This window comes from Coregonus lavaretus, assembly GCF_964263955.1.
Source record: "Coregonus lavaretus genome assembly, chromosome: 21".
Classification (NCBI taxonomy): Eukaryota; Metazoa; Chordata; class Actinopteri; order Salmoniformes; family Salmonidae; genus Coregonus; species Coregonus lavaretus.
In genome coordinates, this window is record NC_140008.1 from 3,353,376 (window position 1) to 3,379,186 (window position 25,811).

At 44.1% G+C, this 25,811-nt stretch overlaps 1 protein-coding gene across 1 annotated transcript in view; it reads left to right on the plus strand.

The window, feature by feature from the left end:
• LOC311148696 (mucin-2-like) overlaps positions 1 to 25,811 on the plus strand; it is a gene marked incomplete at both ends in the record, with an annotated part of 35,227 nt that overhangs the window by 7,482 nt on the left and 1,934 nt on the right. Inside the window, 35 exons of the mRNA XM_084185675.1 lie at positions 635 to 908; positions 1,287 to 1,401; positions 1,659 to 1,749; positions 2,287 to 2,420; positions 3,258 to 3,474; positions 3,679 to 3,804; positions 4,486 to 4,600; positions 4,918 to 5,068; positions 5,189 to 5,302; positions 5,858 to 5,924; positions 6,505 to 6,642; positions 6,865 to 7,029; positions 7,257 to 7,351; positions 7,594 to 7,720; positions 8,421 to 8,676; positions 8,889 to 8,944; positions 9,169 to 9,260; positions 9,345 to 9,496; positions 9,755 to 9,893; positions 10,092 to 10,202; positions 10,845 to 11,024; positions 11,217 to 11,456; positions 11,738 to 11,894; positions 12,256 to 12,384; positions 12,539 to 12,654; positions 19,713 to 19,887; positions 20,166 to 20,413; positions 20,789 to 20,972; positions 21,446 to 21,659; positions 22,803 to 22,978; positions 24,381 to 24,450; positions 24,612 to 24,712; positions 24,849 to 24,880; positions 25,143 to 25,320; positions 25,593 to 25,697. Coding sequence (XP_084041801.1) covers positions 635 to 908; positions 1,287 to 1,401; positions 1,659 to 1,749; positions 2,287 to 2,420; positions 3,258 to 3,474; positions 3,679 to 3,804; positions 4,486 to 4,600; positions 4,918 to 5,068; positions 5,189 to 5,302; positions 5,858 to 5,924; positions 6,505 to 6,642; positions 6,865 to 7,029; positions 7,257 to 7,351; positions 7,594 to 7,720; positions 8,421 to 8,676; positions 8,889 to 8,944; positions 9,169 to 9,260; positions 9,345 to 9,496; positions 9,755 to 9,893; positions 10,092 to 10,202; positions 10,845 to 11,024; positions 11,217 to 11,456; positions 11,738 to 11,894; positions 12,256 to 12,384; positions 12,539 to 12,654; positions 19,713 to 19,887; positions 20,166 to 20,413; positions 20,789 to 20,972; positions 21,446 to 21,659; positions 22,803 to 22,978; positions 24,381 to 24,450; positions 24,612 to 24,712; positions 24,849 to 24,880; positions 25,143 to 25,320; positions 25,593 to 25,697 — 5,040 coding nt within the window. The remainder of the gene's footprint in view (positions 1 to 634; positions 909 to 1,286; positions 1,402 to 1,658; positions 1,750 to 2,286; positions 2,421 to 3,257; positions 3,475 to 3,678; positions 3,805 to 4,485; positions 4,601 to 4,917; positions 5,069 to 5,188; positions 5,303 to 5,857; positions 5,925 to 6,504; positions 6,643 to 6,864; positions 7,030 to 7,256; positions 7,352 to 7,593; positions 7,721 to 8,420; positions 8,677 to 8,888; positions 8,945 to 9,168; positions 9,261 to 9,344; positions 9,497 to 9,754; positions 9,894 to 10,091; positions 10,203 to 10,844; positions 11,025 to 11,216; positions 11,457 to 11,737; positions 11,895 to 12,255; positions 12,385 to 12,538; positions 12,655 to 19,712; positions 19,888 to 20,165; positions 20,414 to 20,788; positions 20,973 to 21,445; positions 21,660 to 22,802; positions 22,979 to 24,380; positions 24,451 to 24,611; positions 24,713 to 24,848; positions 24,881 to 25,142; positions 25,321 to 25,592; positions 25,698 to 25,811) is intronic.

Below are 25,811 nucleotides of genomic sequence, written 5' to 3' on the forward strand. Positions count from 1 at the left end.
TGCCCAGTCGGTAATCTGGCCCTGTCAATAGACATGTTTACCATGTCTCAATAAAGTGGCTTGACATCCTCCTTCTGAGGGGTGTGAACCGACAGACACAGATTGAACAATGCCAATATAAAGGAGGCTGTCAAGCAGCACTCTACACTTTTACCTGAAGCCCACTTCACCTGGCCACTAACTATGGGGTGGACAACTCTGTGGTTGTGTGTTCTCGCTCTGCCACTAACGAGCGCCGTCCAGGTGAAAGCCAAGAAGGGTAAGACGATACAGGATCATTTTGGAAATAGCAGTGATTTATTTTGATCTATGCAGACAAAGACAAGCAGTCAAACATTAGAGATAGATACCGTAGAGAGATGCCGTTAGATTAAGTATCGATCTATTTCCAACCAACTATCAGTCAAGAACAGACAAATATTGCTATTAGGAACAATTATGTTTGGAGCAAATCTGAGTGCAGTCTGTCTAGGAGTGCCATATGTTTTTAATATCTTGATTCACAATCCACTAAAATTTGATATTTTGAAATACTTGGTGCATTATTTACAACTTACAGCAAACGGATAAATGATGTCTCTTTTTGAATCCGTACATTTCAAGTGGGTGACTTTTTATCATGCTTTCTCCACAGCTCGCCAGCCCAACCATGTGAACAGCATCTGCAGCACCTGGGGCAGAGAGCACTTCAAGACCTTCGATGGAGACGTGTACCAGTTCCCAGGGACTTGTGAATACAACCTGGCCTCCGACTGCCACTCTGAGTCCTACCAGGAGTTCTCTGTGCACCTGAAGAGGAACGAGGCTACTGAGGATGAGGGGAACCCTACGGTCAAACACGTAGTGGTCACTATCAACGACCTGGTCTTCCACCTGACCAAGACTCTGGTCACGGTCAATGGAGAAATGTAAGTGCTCCCCAAATGTTTTCTGTTGTGCGTCCTCTGATTCATCAGGGAAGTCGCGTTGAGATTCACATCCTTTTTTTTCAAGTGAGACGTGGAATAGTCAGTTGGACTGTCACTGGATGAATCAGCCAAATAATTTACTTTTGGGGATCAGTAAAGTATTGATATATCTATCTATGACAATTCCTCTCTGCAAAATGTAATGGATTTATATAATGCTGTTAGCTATTCACATCTGAGACAGTGCTCTGACATATTTCCAGGGATTTCCTTTTGAATTCAAAGGATTTAACTGCATTTTTTGTGTCCCATTGTTGTTAATTGACACATTTCTATGTAATCTATGTTTTTAATGACGTTCACGATCTTTATTCCCAGTGTAACTCTGCCCTACTACAATGGAGGAGTCCAACTGGAGCGGAATGCAGTTTACACCAAACTCTACTCCAAGGTTGGCCTGGTTGTCATGTGGAATGGAGAAGATGCCGTCATGGTAAGCCGTTATAAGAATCAAAACAGTATATATCTTTTTTTTTATTTGCTTTGTAAGAATTCAATACTTTCCACTGAAATGGACTGTTATCGTTAAACAGTGACCAGCGTAAAACGAACCCGTGCAGATGCACAGATACTGTGTGTGAGCGTTGTCTTGCGTCTCTCTCAACTCGGTATCTGAGCTGCTGCTCGTGGCAACGTCATTTCGCTGAGTCTACCTTGAAAAACTGTTGACCCCATCACTGTTTGCGTTAGGTGGAGCTGGACTCAGAGTACACCAACCGTACCTGTGGTCTCTGTGGAGACTTCAATGGCCTTCCAGTCCACAATGAGTTTATTTATAATGGTGAGCATTTATACGAATTATAAGCGTTACGATTCATCAGCATTATAACATGTATAGTCGGTTATAACACACTTATAATCATTTATATAAATATGTATAAGCATTAATAATGGCTTATTCATGTAAGGTTTTAAGGTATTACGTGTAATCAATATATTCCAAGTGGCTAATATTATCATTTATATAACATGTATGGTAACTTATAACGCATTTCTAAGCATTTATGTAAATATTTATAATGGCTAATTGAGTTGTTATTATTAACATGTTATTTATGTTATATATTCTAAGTGACTGTTATATATTCTAAGTGACTGTTATATATTCTAAGTGACTGTTATATATTCTAAGTGACTTTTATATATTCTAAGTGACTGTTATATATTCTTATATATTCTAAGTGACTGTTATATATTCTAAGTGACTGTTATATATTCTAAGTGACTGTTATATATTCTTACATCAAGTAACATCATTGTAATTTCTCCCAGGTTGTAACTTATTGATGAAGGATAACATCATTGTATTTCTGTGCAGGCCGTAAAGTGGGCCCCGTTGAGTTTGGCAACATGCAGAAAGTCCACAGGCCCAACGAGGATTGTGAGGACCCCTATGAAGAGGAAGATGAACCTGCAGACGTTCAGCCTAGAGAGGACACATGCAAGGAGTTTGTAAGTTCTTACTCCAGTCTGCTCAACCTGACAAATAGAGTACACTATTTCCATGTATTTCCCTTCATTGTATTTATTTATATGACAGCCATATGGAATGAATAAAGTTAAAATATGGCATAATATTATCCGTATCGCAACTAACAACCTCCTCATCCTCCTCTTCCTCCTCCTCTTCCTCCTCTTCCTCCTCCTCCTCCTCCTCTTCCTCCTCCTCCTCCTCCTCTTCCTCCTCCTCTCCACCTCCTCCTCCTCTCACACTCCTCTCCCTTCACCTCCTCCTCCTCCTCCTCCTCCACCTTTTCCTTCTCCTCCTCCTCCACCTCCTCCTCTTCCTCCTCCTCTTCCTCCTCTTCCTCCTTCTCCTCCTCCTCCTCCTCCTCCTCCTCTTCCTCCTCCTACTCCACCCTCCTCCACCTTCTCCTTCTCCTCCTCCTCCTCTCCACCTCCTCCTCCTCTCACACTCCTCTCCCTTCACCTCCTCGTCCTCCTCCTCCTCCTCCACCTTTTCCTTCTCCTCCTCCTCCACCTCCTCCTCCTCCTCTTCCTCCTCCTCTTCCTCCTCCTCTTCCTCCTCTTCCTCCTCCTCCTCCTCCTCCTCCTCCTCCTCCTCCTCCACCTTTTCCTTCTCCTCCTCCTCCTCCACCTCCTCCTCCTCCTCTTCCTCCTCCTCTTCCTCCTCTTCCTCCTCTTCCTCCTCCTCCTCCTCCTCCTCCTCCTCCTCCACCTTTTCCTTCTCCTCCTCCTCCACCTCCTCCTCCTCTTCCTCCTCCTCCTCTTCCTCCTCCTCCTCCTCCTCCTCCTCCTCCTCTTCCTCCTCCTCCTCCTCCTCCTCAGCATGCCCAGTGTGACCAGCTCCTGCGCTCGGCGTTGTGGAGCTCCTGTGGTGCGGTCGTGAACCCTGAACCCTACATCCAGGCCTGTGTTCAGGACCTGTGTGGCTGCAGCAACACTTCTGATAGCTTCTGTGTCTGCAGCACCCTGGCAGAGTACTCCAGACAGTGCTCCCATGCTGGGGGGCAGCCACCCCACTGGAGAACAACAGCCTTCTGTGGTAATGGGACATCTCAATAACTGTCTGGGAGTTCAGGAAAACATTTACTGTAGATCAAAAAGTCACATACAAAACGATAACTATTTATTGTCCATAGTCAGCTTCAGATCACACAAAAGTCTTAAAAAATTAATAAATATATGTATGCATATTGACATGTAATAATAAAATGTACTATAATGTTGTTTTCCTTTGTGTTCTTAGACAAGCAGTGCCCGTTCAACATGGTGTATCTGGAGAGTGGCTCTCCCTGCCTGGACACCTGTACCCACTCAGACACCAGCTCACTGTGTGAAGAACATCTGATGGACGGCTGCTTCTGCCCTCACGGTCAGCCTTTCACCAGAACACACCTCATATTATCATTATGGTAGTGATGTTATAGAACCAGAACACACCTCATATTATCATTATGGTAGTGATGTTATAGAACCAGAACACACCTCATATTATCATTATGGTAGTGATGTTATAGAACCAGAACACACCTCATATTATCATTATGGTAGTGATGTTATAGAACCAGAACACACCTCATATTATCATTATGGTAGTGATGTTATAGAACCAGAACACACCTCATATTATCATTATGGTAGTGATGTTATAGAACCAGAACACACCTCATATTATCATTATGGTAGTGATGTTATAGAACCAGAACACACCTCATATTATCATTATGGTAGTGATGTTATAGAACCAGAACACACCTCATATTATCATTATGGTAGTGATGTTATAGAACCAGAACACACCTCATATTATCATTATAGTAGTGATGTTATAGAACCAGAACACACCTCATATTATCATTATGGTAGTGATGATATAGAAGAATGGTGTGTTTTCACCACTGTGTAGGGACTGTGGTGACGTTCATGACATGTTGTGTGTTTTCACCACTGTGTAGGGACTGTGGTGACGTTCATGACATGTTGTGTGTTTTCACCACTGTGTAGGGACTGTGGTGACGTTCATGACATGTTGTGTGTTTTCACCACTGTGTAGGGACTGTGTTTGATGACATCTCAAAGCGAGGGTGTATCTCTCAGGACCAGTGTCAGTGCAAACATGACAAAGTGTATAACTCTGGAGAAGTATTCAGACAGGACCGTGAGGAATGGTGAGTCATTGGTTTAGACTTAACGAGCACAATGTAAATCACTGAATAGTTAAAATAACAAGTTAAATTAAGACAGAAGTCATAACATAGGGTTCATGTATCAGGATTATCCTGTAAACGACTTGATCATTTGTTCTGTCAGTCTCTGTCATTGTCCTCAGTTATCCTGTAAACGACTTGATCATTTGTTCTGTCAGTCTCTGTCATTGTCCTCAGTTATCCTGTAAACGACTTGATCATTTGTTCTGTCAGTCTCTGTCATTGTCCTCAGTTATCCTGTAAACGACTTGATCATTTGATTTGTGTCTGTGGTTCAGTGTCTGTCACCATGGTCAGTGGTCCTGTAAAAGCCTGCCCAGCCCTGCTACATGTGCAGTTGAAGAGGGTTCACACGTGACGACCTTCGATGGGAAAGCATACACCTTCCATGGGGACTGCTACTACCCACTAGCCAAGGTGGAAAGCAAGGTATGTGACATTTACACTATCATTTTCTGAAGAGGCAATCTAGGTGATACGTTAGTGTGAGTGGATGGTATTTTATATGTCACAACGTTTCCTTGTTTTTGTTTCCCTTCTCTGTTTCAGGATGAAGCCAGTCCAAAGTTTACTGTTCTGGGCCAGCTGGTTCCCTGTATAAGACAGAAGTTTGACACTTGCCTCAAGAGTGTTGTGGTCTTGTTGAACAATGACAGAAACAATGTGAGCTTTACCTTCATTCAAAGATGGAGATTTGACATATACACTTAACACATGTACAGTATACAACAGCTCTATGTATGTACAGTCAGGTCCAAATAAAATGAGCAAAACAGACTTTGTTAAATATATCATGAAAATAAAGCTCTTTGGCCACGCCCACAAGTGGTGGGTTTGGCGTCAAAAAGAAGAATCATATGTCGAACAGAGCCCCATACTTGCTGTAAAACATGGTGGTGGATCTTTGATGTTACAGGGATATTATGCTTCCACTGGTCCTGGGGCCCTTTTTAAGGTCAACAGCATCATGAACTTTACCCAGTACCAGGACATTATTTACTAATATTATGTTCCTATTTTTTGAGCATACAATATAGCCCAGTATTTGTTTTATTTATTTTATAAAGTATTTTATGCTCATCTTTATCAAGGGTGGCAATAATTTTGAACCTGACTGTATATGTACTTATAAGTATGTAATATGTATATACTGCAAATCTAGTCTTGTGTTGAATAGGATTAGTATTAGTTGATCATGGCTATTGTTTTCTTTTCCAGGCTTTGGTGATTTCCGCCGATGGGAAAGTCAGCCACAATGCACAGATCACTCTGCCTTACAACACAGGTGGGACATGGAATAATTAAGCAATAAGGCCCGAGGGGGTTCGGTGTATGGCCAATATACCGTGGCTAAAGGCTGTTCATGGTCACGACGCAACGCTGAGTGGTATAGCCGTGGTATATTGGCCATATATCACAAAACCCTCGAGGCGCCTTATTGCTATAATAAACTGGTTACCAACGTATTTAGAGCAGTATAAATAAAGGTTTTGTCATACCGTGGTATACGGTCTAATATACAACGTCTGTCAGCAAATCAGCATTGAGGGCTCGAACCACCCAGTTTATAATAAAAATGATACACACTCTTTGCCATTTTTCTATGTTATGAAAGTGCAACCAGCAACATATAATGGAACAGATAATGAAACATTCACCTGTATAGATATCAATTAACTAATACTAGTTATTATTACACTGTACTTCCAGGGATATCGACACAGTAATAAGTACACTAATGTCTAGTGTTATAAAATGTTTTATTTTATTTTTTATAAAACATGAATAATATTTAATTTAACGATATTCCCCCCTCACCTTTCTGTTCCTAGCTGACATTAGTGTATTTATTTTTCTTCCAATAGCTGACATCAGTGTGTTCCAGCCATCGTCCTTCCACATGATTCTCCAGACCAGCTTTGGGCTGCAGGTTCAGATCCAGCTGATCCCTATCATGCAGGTCTATGTCACCCTGGACGAGAGCTACAAGACCAAGACACAAGGTAAGTTAACTCCCAAGCTGTAGCCATGTACCTCTGAAGGTGAGCAGTTATCAGTTATGGATAGAGTTCAAATTCTACTTTATGCAAATGTGATAAACATTGGTAATCTTACTCACCAGGGCTCAATAAAATAATAACAACAGCAAGAAAGTAGAAAAATTGTGTTGATTTCTGTTTGGTGTAGGTTTATATGGTGTTCATTTCTGTTCCTGTTTCTTCTAGGTCTGTGTGGGAACTTCAACAAGGTTCTGTCTGATGACATGAAAACCCCCCAGGGTATGGTGGAGGGGACAGCCTCTTCCTTTGGTAACTCCTGGAAGGCTAATCCTACCTGCAGAGACAGAGAGGAGAGGCTGGACGACCCCTGCTCCCTCAGTGTGGAGAATGGTAAGCCCTCTTCACTAACACTTTAATTGAAGGGCACTTGCATAAGGAGTTCATAACACATTCATAACCCTTTACATAACACAATACAAAGCAGAACATAAGCATTTCATAAATGTTTTTGTCAACAACCGCAGTATCATGTCATTGGATCCAAAGCGATGCAGCAAGGCAGTTGTTTATACAGTATCAGACATATTTGAACTCTTGCCACCTTCTTGTTTACTCAGAGAACTATGCTAAACATTGGTGCTCCTTGCTAAGAAGTTCTGACAGCACTTTTGCCAAGTGCCATGCTATGGTGGACCCCGAGATTTACTACAAGGTAATACATTTTGTACAACTGGAATTGTAATATTTCATTGTGTTACGTCTGGTTTGGAATGCTCACAATATTATATTGGCTGGTTGTGATATATGTACACTTGTACGTATTTGATCTGAACTTTCTTACTGTTTTTAATGCTGTTTGTAATGCTGTTTGTAATGCGAAAGCTCTGGCGAATGGGATTTGTCATATATTTATTACATATGGCAAATTTACTTCAGCTGAAATATTTTCTATAGCGATGCACATACGCTAGCTGTAACTGTGAGAAGAGTGAAGACTGCCTGTGTGCCGTCTTCTCGTCCTACGTGCGAGACTGTGCTACCAAGGGAGTGGTCCTGTCGGGCTGGAGAGAGAACGTGTGTGGTAAGTGATTTACACTTCTCATATTTATGTCTTGCGGTATATTATGGAAAGGAGATGACAGTATAGGCCTCTCCTGGATACAAATGAAAGGTTCACTTATATTCTCATTAGAACATATGCATTCTGCAAATGGTTCTACTGCCATCGCTAAAAGTATGGGAGACAGGGGAAAACCCTGGCAAATTCCACTGCCATTGCAAAAAGTAGAGGAGACAGGGGGCAGCCTTGTTATATTTCACTGCCATTGCAAAAAGTAGAGGAGACAGGGGACAACCCTGGCAAATTCCACTGCCATTGCAAAAAGTAGGGGAGACAGGGGACAACCCTGGCAAATTCCACTGCCATTGCAAAAAGTAGGGGAGACAGGGGACAACCCTGGCAAATTCCACTGCCATTGCAAAAAGTAGAGGAGACAGGGGACAATCCTGGCAAATTCCACTGCCATTGCAAAAAGTAGAGGAGACAGGGGGCAACCTTGGTAAATTCCACTGCCATTGCAAAAAGTAGGGGAGACAGGGGACAACCCTGACGAGCTAAAAAATAAGGTACCACCTCTTCTCAACTTATCTGATGTCAACTTTAACAACACTTACTTACTTTATCCCCTTCCTTCCTGGAGAAAAATAGAGCCTTTACTAAAGTTTTCCAACACTGCCGATCTTAACTTTAACCAACACTTTCCATATTTCCCTACAACCAGACAAATACACTGGTAACTGCCCAGCGTCTCAGACCTACTCCGACCAGGTCCAGAGATGTCAGCTGACCTGTAGCTCCCTGGCCAGCAAACGCCAGGGTTGTACCAACGACTTCCTCCCAGTGGATGGTTGCTCCTGCCCGGACGGCCTGTACATGGACGACAGGGGCACCTGTGTACCCATGGCCAAATGCCCCTGCTTCCACAACGGGGTCCACATCAAGCCTGGGAAGTCCATCAACATTCAGGAGGAGCACTGGTAAGAGACTGTTTCTATCTAATAAAGTATCTAGCTACCTACTTACCTGACTACTTACCTACCTACCTACCTACCTACCCACCTACTTATTTACCTAACTTAAAGACCAAAGCAGCAAAGATGTCATATTTCCTGCTAGTATAAAAAGTACACAATCCTGCAATGTTATTCCAATATTAAAATAGCTCTTGATATCATGTGCGTTCTTCTAGTGTCTGCACCAATGGGAAGCTTCACTGCCGTTCCTGGAAAATGCGTTCGGAGAGTAGTAAGTAACCTTTCTGTGTCCCTTTGCTATTCATATCCCATTATCCCTTTGATGTATACAGTATTTTACCTAGACCTGAGTTCAAATACTATTTGAGAGATCATTTCAATTACTTGAGTCCAGGACTAGGCTTAATCTGTTTTAAACCGGCCCTAGAAGTATTTGAACCCAGGTCTAATTTGACAACTTATTGTGTAATAACAATGAAACTGCTTCTGTTACAGCCTGCCAGTCGCCGAAGGTGTTCTTAAACTGCTCCAATGACCTGGGAGTACAGTGTACACGGAGCTGTAGGAACCCAGATTTCATGGACTGTGTGAGTTGACTTGTTGACTTCCATTAGTACCTGACCTAAGGGTTGTGTTCTTTATTTAATTCCTTTCTCTCTCCTTGACCACAGTTCTCTGCAGAGTGTGAGTCTGGGTGCAAGTGTCCCATGAGTCTGTGGGAGGATGGGAAAGGTATGTGTGTGAAAAAACATCAATGCCCATGCAGCCATGATGGAGTCCTCTACGCCCCAGGAAAACAGATCCCAAACGGATGTAACACATGGTGAGTTATTGAGATGATATGATATGATGTTATGATATGTTATTATATGATATAAAATGATACAATGCGAGGTTATGTGATATGACATGACGTTATATGATACGATACCATATATGATAGGAATGGAGATTAAAATTAAATGGGATGAGATTTCATGACATGATATGAGGGCTTGCTTCATCCTTTCTAGCTAATGTGAACAGAATTTTATTTTAAGTGGATATTTGACTCACTGTCTCTCATACTGTACACATGTAGCACCTGTAAGAGTGGGAAATGGGAGTGCACAGATAAGAAGTGCCCAGGATCCTGTACGATCTACGGCAGTAGCCATTACAAAACCTTTGATGAGCGCACGTATGGCTTCCAAGGAAGATGTGGCTATGTGGCTGTCCAGGTAATCAATGCTGATCCGGACAATTTTAATATACTGCAATACAATTCAATTCAATTGTGATGTGTTTTTATACTAAAGTAATATGTTTGTATAATAGTACTGCCATTGTCTTCTATATTACCAACTAATGATTTAAAATGCAAAAGTCTCATTTAGTTTCTAAAGTACTCTCTCCCTCTCTCTATGTTTCTCTTTAAGAACAAATGTGGGAACCGGTCTGGCCATGACACCTTCACGGTGATCACAGAGAACATACCGTGTGGAACCACAGGCACCACTTGCTCCAAGTCTGTCAGGGTTCAACTCGGGGTAAGATTGGAGAAAACACACACTCTCACAGGCGGCTGCTGGCACCTTAATTGGGAAGGATGGGCTCATAGCAATGGCTGGAACTGAATAAATGGAATGGTATCAAATGCATCGCTGGTTTCCATGTGTTTGATACCATTCCATTCACTCCACTCTAGCCTTTATAATGAGCAGTTCTCCCTTCTATACATGTTGGATCATACTGAGAGATACATACGAAACAATACATCATTTTGCATTATTTAGCATTCGCTCTTATTCAGAGCGACAGTACAATTAGTCAATTCAACTAAAGTATGTCAAATCACTATCACAATCATTGCAAGTTAAACTTTCTTCCAAATAGCCACTTTCTGCTAAAATCAGTACCACATTCAAGTCGTTTTGTTTTCTTCATAAAAAGCTTTAGAAAGTGTATTGTCTTTCATAGTTTTGCAAAATTCCGGTAACTTTCCCCAAATTCCCCAAATTCCCCAGTTTTCCAGAAATCCTAATTGCAAGATTTCTGGAATTACGAGGGAGTAAGGAGGAAATCCGGGAATCCTCCAACTAGGATTTCTGGAAAACCTGGGAATTGGGGGAAAGTTTTTTTGCAACCCCAATTGTCTGTGAACAGGAAGCGCTAAATCCCCTTTCTTACAGAGAACAGAGCTGAAACTATCAAAGAGGACCTATGAAGTGGTGAACCTAGGAGTGGGCTCTCAGATCCAGTACCGAGTGAGGTCCGCCGGTCTGTACCTGATTGTTGAGTCAGACATCGGGATCGCAGTGCTGTGGGACCGCAAAACTACCGTCCGCATCATCCTGGAGCCACAGCATAGCGTAAGATTAATGTTGAAGAGTTCAAACATAGAGAGCAGAACCTTTGATGGAATAGACTTGGAATGGATGGACAAGACATCAGACACCAGTGTGCATTGTGTATTCCTAACACTGATTGATTTGGTACAGTTCCACTGTGTATGTTTATCTGAGAATGCTGATGAGTGTGTCTCTTCCTTGTCGTCTCTATAGGGAGCAGTGTGTGGCCTGTGTGGGGACTTTAATGGAGACGGCAGAGATGACTTCACCACGCAAGGTCAGATGATAGTCAGCAGCCCTGAGGAGTTTGCTAACAGCTGGAAGGTGTCAAGCACTTGCCCCGACGCAGAAAGCAACGTCGACCCATGTGGAGCCAGACCCGACCGTCACAACTGGGCTAAGATGCAGTGTAGCATCATCAGAGGGAAGACTTTCGAACTGTGCCACAAGAAGGTACAGTGCTGCAGCGTATTGCTATGTATATACGATACAATTATAAACCTAGTGAAAGTATCAGACAGGGCACTGAAAGACTGGTGGACAGTCCAACTCCTGAACCAAAAAATGCACCCAAATCGTTTCAAGTCGTCAACTTTTTTTTGTCGTCCGCAATGATGTTATTCATGAACATGTCTGTTGTTATATGTGTTTTGAAAAATGCTCCAATAAACAAATCAAATGAAAAGATACAGTATTTGTGCATCATGTGTGTTCTCTCTGTATGTGTTTTACAGGTAGACCCTGCTCCGTTCTTTGAGAACTGTGTGAAAGACTCCTGTGCCTGTGATACTGGCGGAGACTGTGAATGTTTCTGTACAGCTGTAGCGGCCTACGCCCAGGCCTGCACCGAAGCTGGAGTGTGTGTTGCATGGAGAACACCAGAGATTTGTCGTAAGTACAACAAAATATTTGTTGGTTCATTATGCCTGTGTATTCCACTGTTTGACTGTCAGGCTTGGCATTGAAATGCTCCAACATATCTGGTGTAATATGACTGGGTTTAATTTACAATGCTAAGTAAATGAATATGTTGTTGAAAGAACACAAACTCGGTGACGATATGATGATGTGGATCTAAAGTATGTTTTAGCTTGTTGGTTTAAACAGATACCTTAATGTGAAACGTTATACACTGTTAACCAGGGTACCTAGGGTTCTGATAAAAAGTTATTGACTTCATAGGGAATAGGGTGCCATTTGCTGAGGGCATGCAATGTGTATTCAGTGTATGAACCTGTTTTCCCTTTTGTAGCTGTGTTCTGTGACTACTACAACGATCCAGGTGAATGTGAATGGCATTACAGCCCTTGCCATACACCTTGCTTCAAGACCTGTCTGAATCCAAATGGGACCTGTAGCAACCCTATTCCCAATCTGGAAGGTGAGGCAGCATGCTATTTGATTTGACTGGCAGCAGCCTGTATTTCTTTTACATATGCCCTTATTTACTAAGTATGAATATGTTTTTTGACCTTCAACTTTATTAAATGTAATAACTAATTCAAAGCAACTTAATCACACTGTCTTCTTTATAGGTTGTTACCCACAATGCCCTCCAGATATGCCTATATTTGATGAAGAGACTGGGGAGTGTGTTGAGGATTGTAATAAAACAACAACAACAACAGCACCAACAACAACTACCCCCCAGGCAACCACACCACAAACAACAACACCGTGGACACCAACAACTACCACTTTGACAACAGAACCTCCAACAACACCAACTACAACACCACCAACTACAACACCAATGCCACCAACTACAACACCAATACCACCACCAACAACAACAACAACACCAACACCAATACCACCAACAACAACCATCCCAATACCACCAACAACAACAACCACACCAACACCACCAACAACCACACCAATACCACCAACAACAACCACACCAATACCACCACCAACAACAACCACACCAACACCACCAACAACAACAACCACACCAATACCACCAACAACAACAACCACACCAATACCAACAACAACAACCACACCAATACCACCAACAACAACAACCACACCAATACCACCAACAACCACACCAATACCACCAACATCAACAACAACACCCACACCAATACCACCAACAACAACAACAACAACCACACCAATACCACCAACAACAACAACAACCACACCAATACCACCACCACCAACAACAACAACAACCACACCAATACCACCAACAACAACAACCACACCAATACCACCAACAACAACCACACCAATACCACCAACAACAACAACCACACAAATACCACCAACAACAACAACCACACCAGTACCACCAACAACAACCACACCAATACCACCAACAACAACCACACCAATACCACCAACAACAACAACCACACCAATACCACCAACAACCTCAGCAACACCACCAACAACAACAACCACACCAATACCACCAACAACAACAACCTCACCAATACCACCAACAACAACAACCACACCAATACCACCAACAACAACCACGCCAATACCACCAACAACAACCACACCAATACCACCAACAACAACAACCACACCAATACCACCAACAACAACAACCACACCAATACCACCAACAACCTCACCAACACCACCAACAACAACAACAACACCAATTCCACCAACAACAACCACACCAATACCACCAACAACCTCACCAACACCACCAACAACAACAACCACACCAATACCACCACCACCAACAACAACAACCACACCAATACCACCAACAACAACCACACCAATACCAACAACAACAACCACACCAATACCACCAACAACAACCACACCAATACCACCAACAACAACCACACCAATACCACCAACAACAACCACACCAATACCACCAACAACAACAACCACACCAATACCACCAACAACAACAACAACCACACCAACACCACCAACAACAACCACACCAATACCACCAACAACAACCACACCAATACCACCAACAACAACAACCACACCAATACCACCACCAACAACAACAACAACCACACCAATACCACCAACAACAACCACACCAATACCAACAACAACAACCACACCAATACCACCAACAACAACCACACCAATACCACCAACAACAACCACACCAATACCACCAACAACAACCACACCGATACCACCAACAACAACAACCACACCAATACCACCAACAACAACAACAACCACACCAACACCACCAACAACAACCACACCAATACCACCAACAACAACCACACCAATACCTCCACCAACAACAACCACACCAATACCACCAACAACAACAACCACACCAATACCACCACCAACAACAACAACCACACCAACACCACCAACAACAACCACACCAATACCACCAACAACAACCACACCAATACCACCAACAACAACAACCACACCAATACCACCAACAACAACAACCACACCAATACCACCAACAACAACCACACCAATACCACCAACAACAACAACCACACCAATACCACCAACAACAACAACACCTATACCACCAACAACAACAACCACACCAACACCACCACCAACAACAACAACAACCACACCAATACCACCAACAACAACCACGCCAATACCACCAACAACAACCACACCAAAACCACCAACAACAACCACACCAATACCACCACCACCAACAACAACAACAACAACCACACCAACAACAACACCAATACCAACAACAACTACCCCCCAGACAACAGAGCCACCAACTACTCCTTGTATTCCTACTTGTGAGTGGTCAGAATGGTATGATGAAGATGATGATAAAGATAAGAGTGACTGGGAAACGTATTGGAATATCACACAGAGTGGAAAACAAGTGTGTGAAGATCCACAGGATATTGAATGTGTAGCTACAGACTATCCTAATACGAGCTTAGAGGACTTTGTAGCTGAGACAGGCCAAGTTGTAGAGTGCAATGTTGACTTTGGTTTAATATGTGAACAAAATAAACAGACTCAGAGACCCTTTAAGTGCAAGAACTATAAGATTCGAGTCCTCTGTTGCGTTATATGTATCTCAACAACAAAACCACCCACAACAACCCCAACGACAACCGAAATATCAACATCTGAAAAACCAACCACAACCCCCAGGACAACAGAAGAACCAACCACAACCCCCAGGACAACTGAAGAACCAACCACAACCCCCAGGACAACTGAAGAACCAACCACAACCCCTCCTGTCACAGTCACCACAACCACTAAAGCTCCTACAACAACACCTAAACCATCAACTACCACAGAAGCCACAACTCTACCCACAACCCCCAGGACAACTGAAGAACCAACCACAACCCCCAGGACAACTGAAGAACCAACCACAACCCCTCCTGTCACAGTCACCACAACCACTAATGCTCCTACAACAACACCTAAACCATCAACTACCACAGAAGCCACAACTCTACCCACAACCCCCAGCACAACTGAAGAACCAACCACAACCCCCAGGACAACTGAAGAACCAACCACAACCCCTCCTGTCACAGTCACCACAACCACTAAAGCTCCTACAACAACACCTAAACCATCAACTACCACAGAAGCCACAACTCTACCCACAACCCCCAGGACAACTGAAGAAACAACCACAACCCCCAGGACAACTGAAAAACCAACCACAACCACACCTGTCACAGTCACCTCAACCACTAATGCTCCTACAACAACATCTAAACCATCAACTACCACAGAAGCCACAACTCTAATGACAACCACATCAGCAACAACCCATGAATCAGTTGTCACTGGTCCAACATTGGCACCTCCAACAACAGAAAGCCAAGTCGGTCCAACACCAACCACAACTGGAACACCAACAACAACAACACCAATACCACCAACAACAACAACCTCACCAACACCACCAACAACAACAACCACACCAATACCACCAACAACAACAACCTCACCAATACCACCACCAACAACAACCACACCAATACCACCAACAACAACCACGCCAATACCACCAACAACAATCACACCAATAACACCAACAACCACACCAATACCACCAACAACAACAACCACACCAATACCACCAACAACCTCGCCAACACCACCAACAACAACAACCACACCAATTCCACCAACAACAACAACCACACCAATACCACCAACAACCTCACCAACACCACCAACAACAACAACCACACCAATACCACCAACAACAACAACAACAACCACACCAATACCACCAAAAACAACCACACCAATACCACCAACAACAACCACACCAATACCACCAACAACAACCACACCAATACCACCAACAACAACCACACCAATACCACCAACAACAACAACCACACCAATACCACCAACAACAACCACACCAATACCACCAACAACAACCACACCAATACCACCAACAACAACCACACCAGTACCACCAACAACAACCACACCAATACCACCACCAACAACAACAACCACACCAATACCACCAACAACAACCACACCAATACCACCAACAACAACAACCACACCAGTACCACCAACAACAACAACAACACCAATACCACCAACAACAACAACCACACCAACACCACCAACAACAACAACCACACCAATACCACCAACAACATCCACGCCAATACCACCAACAACAACCACACCAAAACCACCAACAACAACCACACCAATACCACCAACAACAACAACAACAACAACAACCACACCAACAACAACACCAATACCAACAACAACTACCCCCCAGACAACAGAGCCACCAACTACTCCTTGTATTCCTACTTGTGAGTGGTCAGAATGGTATGATGAAGATGATGATAAAGATAAGAGTGACTGGGAAACGTATTGGAATATCACACAGAGTGGAAAACAAGTGTGTGAAGATCCACAGGATATTGAATGTGTAGCTACAGACTATCCTAATACGAGCTTAGAGGACTTTGTAGCTGAGACAGGCCAAGTTGTAGAGTGCAATGTTGACTTTGGTTTAATATGTGAACAAAATAAACAGACTCAGAGACCCTTTAAGTGCAAGAACTATAAGATTCGAGTCCTCTGTTGCGTTATATGTATCTCAACAACAAAACCACCCACAACAACCCCAACGACAACCGAAATATCAACATCTGAAAAACCAACCACAACCCCCAGGACAACAGAAGAACCAACCACAACCCCCAGGACAACTGAAGAACCAACCACAACCCCCAGGACAACTGAAGAACCAACCACAACCCCTCCTGTCACAGTCACCACAACCACTAAAGCTCCTACAACAACACATAAACCAACAACTACCACAGAAGCCACAACTCTACCCACAACCCCCAGGACAACTGAAGAACCAACCACAACCCCCAGGACAACTGAAGAACCAACCACAAGCCCTCCTGTCACAGTCACCACAACCACTAAAGCTCCTACAACAACACCTAAACCATCAACTACCACAGAAGCCACAACTCTACCCACAACCCCCAGGACAACTGAAGAACCAACCACAACCCCCCGGACAACTGAAGAACCAACCACAACCCCCAGGACAACTGAAGAACCAACCACAACCCCTCCTGTGACAGTCACCACAACCACTAAAGCTCCTACAACAACACCTAAACCATCAACTACCACAGAAGCCACAACTCTACCCACAACCCCCAGGACAACTGATGAACCAACCACAACCCCCAGGACAACTGAAGAACCAACCACAACCCCTCCTGTCACAGTCACCACAACCACTAAAGCTCCTACAACAACACATATACCATCAACTACCACAGAAGCCATAACTCTACCCACAACCCCCAGGACAACTGAAGAACCAACCACAACCCCCAGGACAACAGAAGAACCAACCACAACCCCCAGGACAACTGAAGAACCAACTACAACCCCCCGGACAACTGAAGAACCAACCACAACCCCCAGGACAACTGAAGAACCAACCACAACCCCTCCTGTCACAGTCACCACAACCACTAAAGCTCCTACAACAACACCTAAACCATCAACTACCACAGAAGCCACAACTCTACCCACAGCCCCCAGCACAACTGAAGAACCAACCACAACCCCCAGGACAACTGAAGAACCAACCACAACCCCCAGGACAACTGAAGAACCAACCACAACCCCTCCTGTCACAGTCACCACAACCACTAATGCTCCTACAACAACACCTAAACCATCAACTACCACAGAAGCCACAACTCTACCCACAACCCCCAGGACAACTGAAGAACCAACCACAACCCCCAGGACAACTGAAGAACCAACCACAACCCCCAGGACAACTGAAGAACCAACCACAACCCCCAGGACAACTGAAGAACCAACCACAACCCCCAGGACAACTGAAGAACCAACCACAACCCCCAGGACAACTGAAGAACCAACCACAACCCCTCCTGTCACAGTCACCACAACCACTAAAGCTCCTACAACAACACCTAAACCATCAACTACCACAGAAGCCACAACTCTACCCACAACCCCCAGGACAACTGAAGAACCAACCACAACCCCCAGGACAACTGAAGAACCAACCACAACCCCTCCTGTCACAGTCACCACAACCACTAATGCTCCTACAACAACACCTAAACCATCAACTACCACAGAAGCCACAACTCTACCCACAACCCCCAGGACAACTGAAGAACCAACCACAACCCCCAGGACAACAGAAGAACCAACCACAACCCCCAGGACAACTGAAGAACCAACCACAACCCCCAGGACAACTGAAGAACCAACCACAACCCCCAGGATAACTGAAGAACAAACCACAACCCCTCTTGTCACAGTCACCACAACCACTAAAGCTCCTACAACAACACCTAAACCATCAACTACCACAGAAGCCACAACTCTACCCACAACCCCCAGGACAACTGAAGAACCAACCACAACCCCCAGGACAACTGAAGAACCAACCACAACCCCCAGGACAACTGAAGAACCAACCACAACCCCCAGGACAACTGAAGAACCAACCACAACCCCCAGGACAACTGAAGAACCAACCACAACCCCTCCTGTCACAGTCACCACAACCACTAAAGCTCCTACAACAACACCTAAACCATCAACTACCACAGAAGCCACAACTCTACCCACAACCCCCAGGACAACTGAAGAACCAACCACAACCCCCAGGACAACTGAAGAACCAACCACAACCCCCAGGACAACTGAAGAACCAACCACAACCCCCAGGACAACTGAAGAACCAACCACAACCCCCAGGACAACTGAAGAACCAACCACAACCCCCAGGACAACTGAAAAACCAACCACAACCACCCCTGTCACAGTCACCACAACCACTAATGCTCCTACAACAACATCTAAACCATCAACTACCACAGAAGCCACAACTCTAATGACAACCACATCAGCAACAACCCATGAATCAGTTGTCACTGGTCCAACATTGGCACCTCCAACAACAGAAAGCCAAGTCGGTCCAACACCAACCACAACTGGAACACCAACCCCACCACCAATCACTTGTCCTGAGTGGGACAAAGTGGTAAGTACCTCAATATAACTATCACATAATCAACTGGGCTCCCGTAACTTCGGTAACACAGAGCCAACATTTGATGTCAAAGAGGTCGAAAAGTCCTTTCAGAGACTTAATAACTGAGTCCTGTGTGTATTATGAAAGATCTCTGATGACGTGTCATTTTCTTTCTCTCTAAACATCAGCAAAATGAAACTTTCTGGCTCTGCAACTGCACATTGGCCAGATGCATTGAAAACAACACCATTGAGATAATTCCATATAAATGCCCAGAGCCTGAGCCAATCACATGTGCCAATGGCAAGAAACCAGTGCTACAGTGGGATGAATTCTACTGCTGCCAACGCTTCGTGTGTGACTGTGAGTACTGAAAGATTCTTCTTCTTCTTCTTTTTCTTCTTCTTCTTCTTCTTCTTCTTCTTCTTCTTCTTCTTCTTCTTCTTCTTCTTCTTCTTCTTCTTCTTCTCCTCCTCCTCCTCCTCCTCTGACCTGGTCAAGAAGGTAGATGGCGCTGTCCAGTTTCTGTAACTAATAACATACACACCCATATCACTGACATAAATATTTACTTCATACATTTGTTTTGACAGAGGATCATAATGTCTGTCTGCTTCATAACATGTTTATTTTTATTACAGGCGTCTGTGAGGGTTGGGGAGACCCCCATTACATCACCTTCGACGGGCTCTTCTACAGCTTCCAAGGGAACTGTACCTATGTGCTGATGGAGGAGATGAAGCCGCGTCACAACTTTAAGATCTACATCGACAATGTCAACTGTGATCCCACCGAGGATGTGTCCTGTCCTCGAGCCATCATCGTGTCCTATCGCTCAACAGTCATAACACTGAAGAATCACAACCTCATTGGAGCTGCTCAGTTGGAGGTAACTCAAGTGGGGAAACTGGCTCAGAAATCAACATGAGCAATTGAGGCCATACACATTGAATGGCTGGATTTGGGTCCTGAGGGAATGAAAATTAGAAAATTAAAGACAATTCTCTTCCATTCTTTCATTATCTGAACTTAATTGTGCATTAGTTCTCAACATCAGTAGTTTTAATTGATACAAAATATGAATTTTGATTTTCTCCATCAACTTAATTCAACCTGTAATGTCATGATATTAGTCAGCATTGCGATCACCTTGCCTTTCTTTAAGAGGTCCTAATGATTGATTGATCTCTCTCTTCCATCCTTCTCTATCCCTCCTTCTCTCCTTCTCTCTTTCATCCGTCTCTCCCTGCCGTCTGTCTTTCAGGCTCTTATTGATGGAGTTTCCATGAGACTACCCTTCAAACGAAACGGTGTGAAGGTGATGACCTCTGGTATCAACATGGTCTTGGAGATTGCACATCTCCAGGTGGTAGTTACCTTTGGTGTCACTGGCTTCAGCGTCAACCTTCCTTGGCAACACTTTGGCAACAATACACAGGGACATTGTGGTAAGGACTTATTTTCCTCAAACTATGTACCTTTTGCATTTAAACACACGGCTATAAGAGCTGAGAAATGATTGTGAATATCTTAACTTAAACAGAGACCGGTCATTTGGAATTCTGAGCATGGTGTGAGAAAGCCTAATGGAATAGTCTTTGAATTGATGGAAATCATTTATCCAAGGTTGGAGGTGAACGACTAGCCTAGTCCCAGATCAGTTTGGGTTATTTTTACCAAAATCCTATGGTTGTTGTCAGATGTCAACCGTAGGGTTTGGCAAGACAGCACAAACTGATCAGGGACCGGGCTAGCAAACAATGGTTTGGGCTTTCCCGTCTGATGTCTGTGTCTGATATTTGTATTGTATGAGCTGTACTAAATGTGAGAGAGCTCCAACAAAGATTTCCAATGTGTTATTTTTAATAGCTGCAAATGGCAAATCAACTAGTTGAACCTTAACTGTATGCATCTCTTTCAGGAACATGCAACAACAACCCGGCTGATGACTGCATGCTGCCTGGAGGTCAGCTGGTGGAGAACTGTGCTGTGATGGCAGACTACTGGCCAGCCCAGGATCTCTACCAGCCCGACTGCCCTGTGCCACCTGGAATCCCCACCAACTCTCCTCTCCCTGAACCCACACAGAAGCCATGCAAGCCAGACTCCTCTGTCTGTGATCTCCTGAAGGACAGGTAAACCTCCCCAAAGGCACTGTGATATCCTGAAGGACAGGTAAACCTCCCTAAAGGCACTGTGATCTCCCGAAGGAAAGGTAAACCTCCCCAAAAGCACTGTGATCTCCTGAAGGACAGGTAAACCTCCCTAAAGGCACTGTGATCTCCTGAAGGACAGGTAAACCTCCCTAAAGGCACTGTGATCTCCTGAAGGACAGGTAAACCTCCCTAAAGGCACTGTGATCTCCTGAAGGACAGGTAAACCTCCCTAAAGGCACTGTGATCTCCTGAAGGACAGGTAAACCTCCCCAAAGGCACTGTGATCTCCTGAAGGACAGGTAAACCTCCCTAAAGGCACTGTGATCTCCCGAAGGACAGGTAAACCTCCCTAAAGGCACTGTGATCTCCTGAAGGACACGTAAACCTCCCTAAAGGCACTGTGATCTCCTGAAGGACAGGTAAACCTCCCTATAGGCACTGTGATCTCTTGAAGGACAGGTAAACCTCCCTACAGGCACTGTTATCTCCTGAAGGACAGGTAAACCTCCCTAAAGGCACTGTGATCTCCTGAAAGACCGGAGGGGGATGAATATCATTATAGAATATGTGTAAAGTATACCCTCCAGCTGCAGCGTATGCCCACACATACTGTCTTAAGAAAATTAGGCATACCTATTTCAAAATAGGCCATCATCACGATCCATCTGAATGATCATTCTTCACGTTTTACAGTGAAACGTCCAAACTGCATCTGCATGCCAATAATTTGATCTCAATCAGTTTCATGGGAATATGAATTTAGGCCAGCTACTCCATTGAACAGTCTGACAGGAGTGGCCAGCTGCTCTATTGAACAGTCTGTCAGGAGTGGCCAGCTACTCCATTGAACAGTCTGACAGGAGTGGCCAGCTGCTCTATTGAACAGTCTGTCAGGAGTGGCCAGCTACTCCATTGAACAGTCTGACAGGAGTGGCCAGCTAATCCAACTGTCAACAATCTAACTTATCACAGACTAAATTCTCACATGCAATAATATAGCTCGATACCCCTAAACTATACATAGAAGTGTGTTTTATGTCTGACAAAAACATATATGATTCCTACATTGTATCTGGAAGGTCTGTTTCTCATACAGCTTCATCTCTGTTTTTCAATCCACAGCGTTTTTGCAGCCTGTCATCCATTTGTCTCACCTGACAACTTCTACCAGGGCTGTGTCTATGACAGCTGCCACGTGTCCAACCCTGCGGTGGAGTGCACCAGTCTGCAGACATACGCTGCTGCCTGCGCCCAGTTTGGAGTCTGCATCTACTGGAGAAACCACACCACGCTATGTGGTAGGCTTACTGTACTTGTTGGAAAAGTCCAGACTCACCATGTTAAATGGGACTCACCTAATAAGGAGAGATAAATAAGTCCACCATGGAAGAGACAGGAAGTACTGTGTAGATGACCAGAAACCAGGAACTGTGTAGATGAGACCAGGAGCAATACTGTACTAACAGAACGTAGTATGTGTTGTAGATGACCACAGAATAGAGGAGGGGGATGTCTATTTGTAAATATATGATTAGTGCATTTTCGTATTTGACAAATTATGATGGAGAGAGTGGGCATCCTTGTCTGGTTCCCCTTTGTAATGTGTAATATAAAAATAACTACTTTTTATTTATTCTAGCTTGGGGCTTCAGTCCCACAATCAACTGATTGTAAATAATTAGTCAGAATATTACATTTTCCCATGGTGATAACCTAACTCTCATTGCCATACTATTCAATCAATCAATCAATCAATCAATTAATCAAATGTATTTAAAAAGCACTTTTTACATCAGCAGTTGTCACAAATTGCTTATACAGAAATCCGGCGTAAAACCCAAAACAGCAAGAAATGCAGATGTAGAAGCACAGTGGCTAGGAAAAACTCCCTAGAAAGGCAGGAACCCTAGGAAGAAACCTAGAGAGGAACCAGGCTCTGAGGGGTGGCCAGTCCTCTTCTGGCTGTGCTGGGTGGAGATTATAACAGTACATGGCCATTAAGGACAGATCGTTCTTCAAGATGTTCAAATGTTCATAGATAACCAGCAGGGTCAAATAATAATCACAGTGGGTATAGTGGGTGCAACAGGTCAGTACATCAGGAGTAAATGTCAGTTGGTTTTTCATAACCGAGCATTCACAGGTTGAGACAGCAGGTGCAGGTAGAGAGAGAGATAGAGAGAGAGAGAGAGAGAGAGAGAGAGAGAGAGAGAGAGAGAGAGAGAGAGAGAGAGAGAGAGAGAGAGAGAGAGAGAGAGAGAGAGAGAGAGAGAGAGAGAGAGAGAGAGAGAGAGCGAGAGAGAGCGAGAGAGCGAGAGAGGGTTGAAACAATAGGTCCGGGACAAGGTAGCACATCCGGTGAACAGGTCAGTGTTCCATAGTCACAGACAGAAAAGCAGAAACTGGATCAGCAGCACGACCAGGTGGACTGGGGACAGGCACAGACAGGAGTCGTCAGGCCAGGTAGTCCTGAGGCATGGTCCTAGGGCTCAGGTCCTCTGGGAGGGGAGAGAGAGAGAGAGAATTAGAGGGAGCATACCTAAGATCACACAGGACACTAAACAAGACAGTGGAATTATACCAGATAGGACAGACTGACTCTAGCCCGCCCGGCATATAGACTATTGCAGTATATGTATGGAGACTGAGACAGTGGGGGTCGGGTGACACTATTGACTGAGTTGAATCTTTCTGCAACAGCCAGCGACTGCCCAGTTGACAAAGTCTACAAGCCCTGCGGTCCTGCCGAACAGCCAACCTGTGACGACAAGTAGGTTTCTATTCAGATAGTGGCTAGCACAAAATAATCCTCGCTTTCATGTGTTATATTAACTGACATAGGCAACGTTATAACGGTCAAATAAGACAACAAGTTATAGAGTTGCTGTAAATAGGAAATAGGAGTAGTCACTGTAATGTTGTGTTCTACAGTCCAGACGAGTCTAGGATGAACGTCACCACAGAAGGCTGCTTCTGTCCTGATGGGATGAAACTCTTCAACAAGGACTCAGGGATCTGTGTTGATAAGTGTGGTGAGTGTTCCCAATTACTGCCATTGGTCCATTTCATGTCGATGACACAGAGAAGTTCATTAGGGCTAAGCCTTTTCAAGGATGTTTCAGGTTCATGAACGTTCAACTAAATTGTGGTGTTTGTGTTTTTTCGTAGGATGCATTGATCCTGAAGGTGTTCCGCGAGAGGTAAGTTAGGCCTTTTGATTTTGATTCATCGTTATTCTATTGTATTATTTCATATAGGCTCATTCCTGTTATCTAGTACACTGGCTCTGTCATGGATGACGCCAGAGGTCTCTATGAGGACCTACTTACAGTGCCCACATTGTCTGCAACCCAAATGGACCCCTATGCCTCATATTTAGCACCCTATGCCCTATTTAGTGCACTGCGTTTGACCAAACCCACTGATAGAATCACACTCCCTTCTTGTTGCATCTCATCACAGTTCAACGAGAGGTTTGAGTACAAGTGCCAGGATTGCGTTTGTATGGAGTCCACCAAGATTGTGAGCTGTGAACCCAAGGTCTGCTCCAAACCCCCAGTAGAGATATGCACTGGTCCAGGCTTCGTATATGTCAACCAAACCGATCCATCCGATCCATGCTGCTCCAGCCTCGTCTGCCGTAAGGAGCCCCCAACACTTTTTTAACCATACATATTATACTCAGATCTATTTCACACTATTGCACTGACCCGAACCGTACTATGCTGGCTTGGATACGTTCTTTTCACATTGTCCTTTTCCAGCACGGTTCCAGGAACTATGGAGGATGTATATCCAGGCCAGTGGCGTAAAGCTCTGCTCAGCTCAGTAGTGTTAAAAAGACCCACATAGTAAAGACATGAATCAGCTCATGTTATTATGTCCATACAATCTTATTGTTTCTCCTCCTAGGTTGTGACAGCAGGACTTGCCCGCCTACCAACATGAACTGTCCTATTGGGTTCCTGCCAGTGGTTTCTGTCCCTGAGGGAAAATGCTGTCCAGAGCATACATGTGGTATGGTCTATTTACCATATATATAGACTATCTACATGTGGTATGGTCTATTTACCATATATCTAGACTATCTACATGTGGTATGGTCTATTTACCATATATCTAGACTATCTA